At 49.6% G+C, this 12,931-nt stretch overlaps 1 protein-coding gene across 1 annotated transcript in view; it reads left to right on the forward strand.

Moving 5' to 3' along the window:
- Positions 1-12,931, forward strand: part of HCN4 (hyperpolarization activated cyclic nucleotide gated potassium channel 4) — a 183,289-nt gene that overhangs the window by 135,069 nt on the left and 35,289 nt on the right. The window contains 3 exon segments of the mRNA XM_074965866.1: positions 3,019-3,165; positions 8,378-8,618; positions 11,010-11,174. Of these exon segments, the coding sequence (XP_074821967.1) occupies positions 3,019-3,165; positions 8,378-8,618; positions 11,010-11,174 (553 nt within the window).

Genomic DNA, 12,931 nt, shown 5'->3' on the forward strand with positions numbered 1-12,931 from the left:
TTCAGCACAGCCTGTTTTACCAGCCATTAAACAAAAGGAAATCTACTTCATTTCTAGCTAGATTACTTACTAACTTGAGTTATGAAGAGCATTCCTGATCTGTTCCCGGCAAAAGCATCACACAGACAGACAGATCCTTTCCCCCCTGCCCCCTCCAGCTTTGAAAGTATCTTGTTTCCTCATTGGTCATGTGCCAGTTAGGTTATCTTAGCTTCTTAACCCTTTACAGGTGAAAAGGTTTTGCCTCTGGCCAGGAGGAATTTTATAGTTCTGTATACAGAAAGGTGGTTACCCTTCCCTTTATATTTATATATATATATATATTCCCTTCAGTTGTCATCTAATGTATCTAACACACGACTAGATCTCAGGAGGCCTGGCTTCTGTTCCTGGCTCTGCCGCTGCCGGCTGGGTGACCTTGAGCATGTCACTTTACCTCTCTGTGGCTTAGTTTCCCTTCCAACCCTTTGTCTGTCTTGACTGTTTAGATTGTGAGCTTTTGGGGGCAGGACTGTATTTTACTGAGTTTTTGTACAGCACCTAGCACAATGGGACCCTGATCTTGGTTGGAGTCTGTAGATGCCACTGTAATACACATTATTGTTGTTATTTATTATTGCATTTGCTAAGCAAGGTGAAGAGATAGCTTGGTGGTTTGAGCATTGGCCTGCTAAACCCAGGGTTGTGAGTTCAATCCTTGAAGGGGCCATTTAGGGATCTGGGGAAAAAACTGGGGATTGGTCCTGCTTTGAGCAGGGGGTTGGACTAGATAACCTCCTGAGGTCCCTTCCAACCCTGATATTCTATGATTATTGATTTGTATTACCATAGCACCTAGGAGGCCCGGTCATGGCCTAGACCCCATTGTGCAAATGCAGAACAAACAGTCCCTGCTCCAAATTCCTGACAATCCAAGTATAAGACAAGAGAGAACAGCTAGGGAGTACAAGGGAATAGTGAGACGATACTGGTCAGTGTAATTGTGGAATAGTCTCCCAAACCTGTAATGTTTAAACTGTGCAAAACTCTGTTACATGTGTAATAGGACACAGGCCTGCCCTGGGAGGGAGAAGGGCTAGCTGACCTTGCCTGTGGAGAAATGTAGTGATTCTGTGATATCGAGTACCAGGGAGATGGAGGGTGAGCTTGGGGCAGATATAAATGTCCACGGAGATGTGAAGAGGAGCAAGTTAGTACACTAGCCTTCTGCCTCTGGAGATCTGGGTTCTAGTGCTGTATGGGCCATTCAGAAGTGAAACAGTGTTTGGTCTCAATCTGATTCAAAAGCCAGCACTAAATTCACAGCAGTTGGCACCCTGGAGGTGCACTGGTGGAGCTGTGTGAGGGACTCAGGACTGGCAATGCAGGGGCTGTTTCCATGGGATGACTCAGGTGCACTGAGTTTTCTGTAGGAAGCTGGCATGATGCCTATTGGTAATTGTGCTCTGCCACAGCTAGACAGAACTGTTAGTTTCTTCTCAGGATTGGATTACGACTGAGATAGCAGGGGTGCTCCAGGTCAGAGCTGAGCTGTATTGACAGAACCAGGACAGGGTGCATGCAGGACTGCAATGCAGGGGTAGAGATGGGATTTGTGGGTGCTGCACATCAGGACTGAAGAGTATTGGCCAAGCTGTGTGGTTGCCCATTACTGGACCAGTAGGGAGTGCAAACTGAGATGCCTTGACAGAGCTGTGTGGGACGCACGGCTATAAGCCCCTTGCTTTTCTGAGTGCTAGTGGCTGCCAGAACTCAACATCATTATTCCAAAGCCTAGAAGAGCCCATGACTGAGAGTGGAAAGTCTCAAGTCAGCTCTGACCTCCTCCACCATTAATAGACGAGGTGATGGGCTGCCCTTAGATGTGATGTGCACGTCAGCCTAACAGTACTCCAAGCAAACCTCCCCAAATGCCTCCCCTGGCCCATTATTTTCATCAACTGCTCAGTCTGAGGTCATTGCTGATCTAACCAAATGGAGCAAAAGGTCATTCCCAAGTGACCAGCATGAGCCTTCCGTGCTCATTCCTATTGGGGGCCCATCCAAGTGAAGGTAACGGCAGACAGGCAGGCCGTGGGGTGTGTGAGGGCAAGTGAAGCTCAGCCATGTACCTGTTCTGAGGACAAGTAAAGGGGGCTTTGGTCTCCTGGGTGGTCCCTGACACTGCCTGGGGTTCTGGGTGTTAACCTGGCAGGAATGGGCACGTTTGTTCTTCAGTCAGGTGAACTCTTGGCACTGAGCTGTTAGCATTCATTTGGCAAGAGCTGAGTAACCCTGTGTTGGTTGCCCCTAAACGGAAAATGAAAATGAACAGTTTAAACCTGAGAACACAGAACGGAAGAGGTTGGGTCTGGTCCGGTTGGGCAGGGGAGTCTAATGTGGGAACAGGGGAGGGAGTCTAGTGGCAAGAATATTGGTGAGAGCTTCTGTCTCTGAACTTTCAGCTGGGAATCCACCCCGAGCCCTCTGGACATGAGATCCTGGCTGCCAGTACCCCACCCAGCCGCTGGGAGGCACGATGGAGCGGGGGCAGGTGTCTGCTGGGAGCTCAGGATAGGGCTGGCTGTGCACAGAGCACATGTAGGGAGGAGAGGTGGAAACCAGCAGAAGGGCAGTATGGTGGCTGGGGAGCACCAGGCAGCTGGGAGAAAGCTAGGTGGGTGAGGTGGTAGGGAGAGGATCCTGGGTCACCAAGAATATGTGTCTCGGGTTCCTCTGTGCAACTGACTGAGGAGAAGTCACGCTTACTGTGCTAAGGGTTAAAACATGTGGTAGCCATTTGTGGGAAGTGTGGGAATGGGCTCTGAGCTCCTCTAGCTCGTTGGCCTCTGCATCACCTGGCTCTGCCTGACACAGCAGACGCAGGTCAGCGTGAAGGAGGCAGGTGTAGCCACCATCTGAGATTTGCTCTGACGTGCACAGGCGTCTGCAGTAAGATGACTGGAGGCAGTGGAGGTGCCCTTTGGCGTTGTGTCCTGGTAATGTCTTGCCTTTGCTTGTCTCTTTCTTCCTGCGCAGTACAAACAAGTGGAGCAGTACATGTCCTTCCACAAGCTCCCCGCCGACATGCGCCAGCGGATCCATGACTACTACGAGCACCGCTACCAGGGCAAGATGTTTGACGAGGAGAGCATCCTGGGAGAATTGAGTGAGCCCCTGCGCGAGGTAATGAGGGGTGCCCTGAGTGTTCACTGGGGGGCTGAGTGGGGCCAGGGCTCCTCTCAGCTCCACAGCGGTGGAGCTCATGGTGTGCAATGGCAGAGGCTGATACTGCACCAGCTGGCACGGGGACGTCACGGGATATGTGGGGTGGCGGTGGGGGAGAAGGAGCAGAGCGATAGGGCCTGACTGTAGCAGCAGCTGACCTAGAGGGAAGTCTGTCATTCCCTGGCCTCTGTCTGCCCATAATCCATTGCCATTGAGCAGAACAGTGCAGTCCTGGATTCCCCAGTGTCAGCCCAGCAGCCAGGACAGCATGTCTTGAGTCTATTAACCAGTGCAGTGCAGGGGATTAGAGCTGGTGAGAACATTTCTGACCCAATGAAATTGTCAAACGATGCTGTTTTGTGGAAGCCAAAACCTTTTGCAGGGACATGCTGGTTCCAGAGAAGTTGGCATTGGGAAGGTTTTCCGTCTGAGAGAGATTCTCATGTTTCATGGGTCAGTGGTTAGAGCCCCAGTCTGGGATATGGGAGGCTCAGGTTCTAGTCCCTGCTCTACCTGATTCAGAGTGATCTAGGGTGAAACACTCTGTTCTGAATCAGTTAGAGCAGGGACCTGGGTCTGATGCTCATTGCCCCATCCTCACTCCTTTGCCTGACCCAGGTTACAGAACTGGAAGTCGCTGCTTTCCCTATCTTCCTCCTGCGCTAGACATCTAAAAAAGAGGAGGCAACAAGTCACAAAGGGAAAAGAGCCCATGTGATGGAATACCCCTGTGACTTTGAGTGGTTCTGCTGCTGGAGAGATCCCCAAATGTACCTCTATTATGCCCTATGCATGGGTGTTGCATTACCAGACTAGCTCTTTGCAGATGAAGGAGCCAATGCTAAAGCCAATGATCTGGCACCCAGAGTCATTCACAAGTTCATATGCCAAAGCAACAGCATTTCCCCGGACAGCCTGCCAGCCACACATGGTTTATTGCCCAGCACATGGACAGCCCCTCCCCCCCCCCACACGCAATTTAAACCTCGCACTGCCAATGCCCAGGTGGGAGTGGGCTGGAGGGGAGAGAAGAGCCTTTCTCACTAACACAAGGGAGCCTCAAAAAGGAAATTGCAACAAGAAAGAAGAATCAGATTCCTTCTGGGAGTGGGTTTGGTAGATGACCTGCCTCAATTTCGCTTCACATTGTTTTCTGAGTCTGAATCGAAGTGACCCCGAGCAGCACAGTGCAGTGAAAAGCACTGTCATATCCTAAGAGGGTGTCAGAGTAACAGCCGTGTTAGTCTGTATTCGCAAAAAGAAAAGGAGTACTTGTGGCACCTTAGAGACTAACCAATTTATTTGAGCATGAGCTTTCGTGAGCTACAGCTCACTTCATCGGATGCATACTGTGGAAACTGCAGAATACATTATTATATACACAGACACCATGAAACAATACCTCCTCCCACCCCACTCTCCTGCTGGTAATAGCTTATCTAAAGTGATCATCAAGATGGGCCATTTCCAGCACAAATCCAGGTTTTCTCACCCTCCGCCCCCCCCACAGACAAACTCACTCTCTTGCTGGTAATAGCCCATCCAAAGCGAGCACTCTCTTCACAATGTGTATGATAATCAAGGTGGGCCATTTCCTGCAGGAATCCAGGTTCTCTCACCCCCTCATCCCCCTCCAAAAACCACACACACAAACTCTCCTTACAACGTGCATGAAAATCAAGGTGGGCCATTTCCAGCACAAATACAGGTTTTCTCACCCCCCCACCCCCATACACACACAAACTCACTCTCCTGCTGGTAATAGCCTATCCAAAGTGACCACTCTCCTTACAAAGTGCATGAAAAAGACTGGACTTCTACATAGAGTGCTTCCGCCGACGAGCACGGGCTGAAATTGTGGAAAAGCAGCATCACTTGCCCCATAACCTCAGCCGTGCGGAACACAATGCCATCCACAGCCTCAGAAACAACTCTGACATCATAATCAAAAAGGCTGACAAAGGAGGTGCTGTTGTCATCATGAATAGGTCGGAATATGAACAAGAGGCTGCTCGGCAGCTCTCCAACACCACTTTCTACAAGCCATTACCCTATGATCCCACTGAGAGTTACCAAAAGCAACTACAGCATTTGCTCAAGAAACTTCCTGAAAAAGCACAAGATCAAATCCGCACAGACACACCCCTGGAACCCCGACCTGGCATATTCTATCTACTACCCAAGATCCATAAACCTGGAAATCCTGGGCGCCCCATCATCTCAGGCATCGGCACCCTGACAGCAGGATTGTCTGGCTATGTAGACTCCCTCCTCAGGCCCTACACTACCAGCACTCCCAGCTACCTTCGAGACACCACTGACTTCCTGAGGAAACTACAATCCATCGGTGATCTTCCTGATAACACCATCCTGGCCACTATGGATGTAGAAGCCCTCTACACCAACATTCCACACAAAGATGGACTACAAGCCGTCAAGAACACTATCCCCGATAATGTCACGGCTAACCTGGTGGCTGAACTTTGTGACTTTGTCCTTACCCATAACTATTTTACATTTGGGGACAATGTATACCTTCAGATCAGCGGCACTGCTATGGGTACCCGCATGGCCCCACAGTATGCCAACATTTTTATGGCTGATTTAGAACAACGCTTCCTCAGCTCTCGTCCCCTAACGCCCCTACTCTACTTGCACTATATTGATGACATCTTCATCATCTGGACCCACGGAAAAGAAGCCCTTGAGGAATTCCACCATGATTTCAACAATTTCCATCCCACCATCAACCTCAGCCTGGTCCAGTCCACACAAGAGATCCACTTCCTGGACACTACAGTGCTAATAAACAATGGTCACATAGACACCATCCTATACCGGAAACCTACTGACCGCTATTCCTACCTACATGCTTCCAGCTTTCACCCTGACCACACCACACGATCCATCGTCTACAGCCAAGCTCTGCGATACAACCGCATTTGCTCCAACCCCTCAGACAGAGACAAACACCTACAAGATCTCCATCAAGCATTCTTACAACTACAATACCCACCTGCGGAAGTGAAGAAACAGATTGATAGAGCCAGAAGAGTTCCCAGAAGTCACCTACTACAGGACAGGCCTAACAAAGAAAATAACAGAACGCCACTAGCCGTCACCTTCAGCCCCCAACTAAAACCCCTCCAACGCATTATTAAGGATCTACAACCTATCCTGAAGGATGACCCAACTCTCTCACAAATCTTGGGAGACAGGCCAGTCCTTGCCTACAGACAGGCCCCCAACCTGAAGCGAATACTCACCAACAACCACATACCACACAACAGAACCACTAACCCAGGAACCTATCCTTGCAACAAAGCCCGTTGCCAACTGTGCCCACATATCTATTCAGGGGACACCATCACAGGGCCTAATAACATCAGCCACACTATCAGAGGCTCGTTCACCTGCACATCCACCAATGTGATATATGCCATCATGTGCCAGCAATGCCCCTCTGCCATGTACATTGGTCAAACTGGAGAGTCTCTACGTAAAAGAATAAATGGACACAAATCAGATGTCAAGAATTATAACATTCATAAGCCAGTCGGAGAACACTTCAATCTCTCTGGTCACGCAATCAGAGACATGAAGGTCGTTATCTTACAACAAAAAAACTTCAAATCCAGAGTCCAGCGAGAAACTGCTGAATTGGAATTCATTTGCAAATTGGATACTATTAATTTAGGCTTAAATAGAGACTGGGAGTGGCTAAGTCATTATGCAAGGTAGCCTATTTCCCCTTGTTTTTTCCTACCCCCCTGCCCCCCAGCCTTCTGGTTAAACTTGGATTTATGCTGGAAGTGGCCCACCTTGATTGTCATGCACATTGTGGGAAGAGTGGTCAGTTTGGATGAGCTATTGCCAGCAGGAGAGTGAGTTTGTGTGTGTGTGTGTGGGGGGGGTGTTAAAAACCTGCATTTGTGCTGGAAATGGCCCACCTTGATTTTCATGCACATTGTAAGGAGAGTGGTCACTTTGGATAGGCTATTACCAGCAGGAGAGTGAGTTTGTGTGTGTATGGGGGTGGGGGGGTGAGAAAACCTGTATTTGTGCTGGAAATGGCCCACCTTGATTTTCATGCACGTTGTAAGGAGAGTTTGTGTGTGTGGTTTTTGGAGGGGGGTGAGGGGGTGAGAGAACCTGGATTCCTGCAGGAAATGGCCCACCTTGATTATCATACACATTGTGAAGAGAGTGCTCACTTTGGATGGGCTATTACCAGCAAGAGAGTGAGTTTGTCTGTGGGGGGGGCGGAGGGTGAGAAAACCTGGATTTGTGCTGGAAATGGCCCATCTTGATGATCACTTTAGATAAGCTATTACCAGCAGGAGAGTGGGGTGGGAGGAGGTATTGTTTCATGGTGTCTGTGTATATAATAATGTATTCTGCAATTTCCACAGTATGCACCCGATGAAGTGAGCTGTAGCTCACGAAAGCTCATGCTCAAATAAATTGGTTAGTCTCTAAGGTGCCACAAGTACTCCTTTTCTTTAAGAGGGTGTGATGCACTGGAATACACACAGGACGTATATTTTATGACAAAGGTACAATCACATTGTATTTTCTTCATCTGAGGCACTCAAACCAAAGAAGTCACAGCCAACCTGGGACACACTAACTGGTAGGCACCTATCCTGCCCACCTTCTCCCCACATAAAGCCACCACTTGCCCATGATATTTCCTTTTCCGACTGGCTGGGTACATCTGCCCAGTTTTTGGCATTTTGGAAGCAGGCCAGGACAATGCAGGACATAAGGCTGCCAAGGCGAGTTATAGCATTTTCCCAGGAATGAGCCCTCTAGCTGCTTCATGTGGCATTTCACTGGTGCCACCCACAATGTGCATGGCTGCCAAAGACTGGCCTGTGGGGGAGATGGCTGTTGGGTCCCAGGTTAGAAAGAGAGAGAGAGCATGTCGTGAATTCGAGCAATAAGACTGAGCTCCCAGCTTTAGTAAATATGGCTGCATTGAATGGCCATCCAGGCCCTCCCAGAGTGCTGTTCCAGCAGGCACTGGATTTGTGTCCATCCTACGGTGGATCTTTTGGGAGAATAGTATCTTGGTTGGGGCTTTGGAGGGGATCTCTGTAGGTTATTTCACCCTAACTGAAGCGTTTCTCTCAGTGCGTGTCTCTGTCTCTTCCCCCCACCCCTCCAGGAAATCATAAACTTCAACTGCCGGAAGCTGGTGGCATCCATGCCGCTGTTTGCCAATGCAGATCCCAACTTTGTGACATCCATGCTGACCAAACTGCGGTTTGAGGTGTTCCAGCCGGGGGATTACATCATCCGGGAGGGCACCATCGGCAAGAAAATGTACTTCATCCAGCATGGGGTGGTGAGCGTGCTTACCAAAGGCAACAAGGAGACTAAACTGGCAGATGGCTCCTACTTTGGAGGTGAGAGTCAGTGACCCACCCAACTGTGCTGCTTGGGCAACAAGACCCATGGCTGTTCCCCAGGCAGTCCTCGTCTGGTTCATGTTAGTGCTTGTCATAGACAGGGGGCCAGCACCAGACAGAATTGGAGCCTCAGTCACCTTGTCTGTCTGTCTCCACCTGAGGACTCTTGTCTTACACTTAAATCGTGAGCTCTGTGGGTCAGGGCCTGTCTTTTTGTTCAGTGTTAGGGCAGCGCGTAGCACAGCAGGGTCCTGACCCATGACTGGAGCGGCACGGCATAGAAGAACAATAATGCGATCAGCATCAAGGAGGGGGAAAGCTTTGTTAATGCCCTTTGTTAATGGTCATTTCCTCCTTGCTCCTTGTGCGTTAACAGATCTGCCAAACACAGGCCCTTCCTTATACAGTTACTTTTGCCTGGTCCCGCCTGCTGTCAGGCACTGTATTGCGGTGATGGACAGGGATCAGGCTGCATGGTGTTAGGTGCTGTACAAACACGGGGCAAAACGACAGTCCCTTGACAGAGAACTCGCTATTTAAATCTGACACAGGTTACCAGGGGAGCGGGGCACACGACAGCAGTGAGATGAGTGGGAGCAGTATGATAAACAGTGGGTTGGGATTTCATTGCCTGCCTGCAGGCTGTGGGGCTGGTGACTGCAATGCTCTCACTCCTAGGGCTCTGCAAAGCTTTCACCCAGAAACCCCAAACCAAGCAGACTTCACATGGAGGCAACTTCCAGCACAAATATTAAACCTGCCGAAGCTGAGTGGACCCGGAGAGGATGGGCGGAGTGGGCCCCTCTTCCCCACCTCCTAAGCCCCGTGGCCTGCTCTCCACAACCAAAGGATCCCCCTCCATCTATAACAGACCTTGGGACCCCCACCCCCGCAGGCCCCAAATTCACTAAAGAACCCCCTTTGTCCTACCAGACTCCAGGATATTTGCATGACTGTGCAAACCCAGGCCAGTGGGATCCATTAGCTGGGCTCCAATCCCATGTGGAGTTTCTGGTTCACATAGATCTGAAATAGCAAAGTGAAACTTGTTGGTTTCATCATGAAACAGCTGAGCTCTTGTAGCTCCTCCCTTTCCAGATATGAGGCCCCCTTTCTCCCCCAGCAGGCCATGGGGTCCCCTCACTCTTCTCACATGAGCACCGCACACAGTCCCTAGGACCCACATGCAGCCCAGCCTTCTCTTGCCGTGGGTAGTTGGCTCTCTCCCCACATTCCAGATCTTCAGAGGCTGGCTGGCTGACTTGTGAAGGGCTAAAATGGAGGAGACACCTGCTGACCTTGAGCCCTGTTTGGAATGGGCAATGGGTTCCGAGTAATCTGCACTCACCCCCAGAAATGCCTTTGGCTGGATTCCCTGATTGGGGGTGGGGGGGAAAGAAGGATATCGGCTGTGGCATCAACAAAGCCTGGCGATCTTCCTGCGCCAGCTATACCCAAAGGCCGGTGGGAACAGGAGAGCACTACACTGAATCTAGTGGTACCCTTGCTCTCAGAGGGGCAGGGTCACATTGTCTGGACCCATCTAATTTGCTAGAGGAGAATGGCTTTCCTCCTGGTGGCAGGATCCATTAGAACCATCTCCCAGAGGTGCCAGCTCTTTTTAAAAACAGATTTTAAAAATTATAGCATCAGTCAGAGTTATTACACTGCAGTAGTACCTCCTACGTCAGGGCAGATCCAAACGGGGCACTGGGGAAAGGCATCGTCCAATTACTTACACGCACACACATACACGCATAATGTGTGGTGCAGCCACAAAGTTGAAACCAGCAAAGAGCTTTGTGTGTTCTCTGCCAGCCTAAGAATGATTATGTGAAGTTTAATTGATTTAACCTTCGTAATAAAGGGGTTCCACTTGGTGAGCTTATCCTGTCAGTTAATAAGATCGTAGCAGATCCACCAATAACTTGTAAGTTTCTTTGCTTGCACAGCATCAACATGGGGGATCGCTGAACCTCCTGATGCTGAGTTACAGGTCAAATCAGAGACCTGACTGCAAATCTAGGGAGAGTTAGCTTCAGCGAGACGTGGTGTGACCTTCCACTCCCAGTGGGCCAGGAAAAGTGTGAGAGAGACAGTTCCTCCATTCTGAATGCACAAGTGATACCTATGATAAGCCACAATTACAGAACTTGCTGGCTAATTAGATCAGCTGAATCCCTGAGGTGCCATATTGTACAGCAGTTACTGCAATTGAGCCCTCTGGTATTTTGTTCGGTAAATGTTATTGCATAGTGGAACATTTATACCGTTAATGTGGAGGCAGGGATGTCGCTTAGTGACATGAGCTGCTTTTGTTTGGAGGCAGCGATGGTCCCTTCCTCGCTCTCCCACTCCCGGGGTTCTCAGGCTGTGTCTTCATTCCAGAAATCTGCCTGTTGACCCGTGGCCGGCGCACGGCAAGCGTGCGAGCTGACACCTACTGCCGCCTCTACTCCCTCTCGGTGGACAACTTCAACGAGGTGTTGGAAGAGTATCCCATGATGAGAAGGGCTTTTGAAACAGTGGCGCTGGACAGGCTGGATAGAATTGGTGAGTAGAGAGTATGAGGCAATGCTTCATCACCCATGTCCATGGGCTCCTTTCAGTGGCTGTTTCCAAGTGAGGGAAACCACACCCTGCCCTACCTTCTTCCACAGTCTCTTTTTCAAATGGGTAAAACCTTCTCCATCCCATCACCTTTAGCTCCATTTCCAAGCAGGTAACTTCACCCCCCACATACCTCCGTTTCCATTGTCTCCATTTCCAAATGGCCTCTGTGGAGCACATCCTGCCAACTGTGCAATATTGTGCAGGAACTCCATATGATATAGTGTAATAGCCACCATGGGCTGGGACGTGGGACCCAAGAAATGGGGCTTAAGCCAGATTTTGGTTGGTAGTTGACATTGTACAAACGCCAGGGGCTTCCCACTACTAAGAGAAATGGGCCAGAATCTGACATCCTTACTCTGCTAGCAATCCCATGGATTTCAATAAGTCTTTGTGCGGAATAAGATAGTAATCAGCATAAATCTGGCCCAGAGTTTGCAGGGACACTAGCTAGGGTATAATTACATGGACTAGCATTATTCGTTTTTACCGCAAAAACTGATCACCAGCTGGGATTAGGAAGAGCCACACCCCTGTGATATACTATGACACAGTGGGGTGTGGACGTGCCGGTGCTAGGCCTTGGACTATAGCCACAGAAAACAAGACTAGCAGAGCAGACAGGGTAAGTTCTGAGGAGGGCAGGGGACCAGGATGTTTGCTGATCCAAAGAAAGATCCCACTATTGCAAAGTGATCTGCAGAACATAAAAGTTAAGCCTTATATGCTAATTAGCCCAATTATGAATGTATTTGCTATGATTAGATGCCTGATTAAACAAAGATATGGGAACATTTACAGAACAAAGCCAAGGTCCAGCGTTGGTTTCTGTAGGTGTACTAAGCTGGGAGTATGGCAAAATACTGAACCCCAACAGGTGAAAGGAGTCATGACTAAGGCTGATATACCCCAAGTTATTGTATAGATTCCCCCAACAGAGTTGGCAGCTCCATTGTGCTGGGTGCTGGACAGACACCTAGGAGGCGGGAGTGTCTGCTCTGAAAAGTGGACCATCTAAATAGACAAGACAAAGGGAGGGAGAAAGGAAGGGTTATTCCCTGTTTATTGCTGGGGAGCTGGGCACAGGGAGATTAAGTGATTTCCCCAAGGTCAAACAGGTTGGCTGTGACAAAGCTGGAACTGAATCTTCTGGAGCCCCAGTCCAGTGCCGTAACCCCTAAATTGCCCTTTGTTAATTAGACATCTCTTAAAAACGTGTGCTTGTTTTCACCAATTCCTAGAATCAAAATGGCTAGTGCAGTTCTAGGCAATGCTCTGGGTGGGCACGGAAGAGCTGGCAGGGGGTTCTGGGCCTGGCCACACCAAGAGGCATTCGTTCAGTTCCGGGCATCGAGCTCCCAGAATGATATTGCAAATTGGAGGGACTGACTCTGGAGGAAAGAGTAAGAGCTAAATATGTGCAGCTTGGCTGAGCACTGGCTCATTAGGCCCTAATGTAAGTGGTGGCAGGTTTGTCACTTGGGACACTTGAATCTGGACTGAACAAAGCGCAAGAAAATGTGCTGTAAGGAGCAGTCCTGTCTTGTCCCCAGGGGATGGACCAGATGGGAGCTAGCAGGGCTTTCCCATTTCTAGTTCTGCAGAGTCTCTGAAAAGAGATTCCCTGTGATGGACACTTACGCTGCCATTCAGCCTTGCAAATGCAAAGCTCCCTGGTGCATGCATGCATGTGTGAG

The sequence above is a fragment of the Natator depressus genome, chromosome 10 (assembly GCF_965152275.1).
Source record: "Natator depressus isolate rNatDep1 chromosome 10, rNatDep2.hap1, whole genome shotgun sequence".
Classification (NCBI taxonomy): domain Eukaryota; kingdom Metazoa; phylum Chordata; order Testudines; family Cheloniidae; genus Natator; species Natator depressus.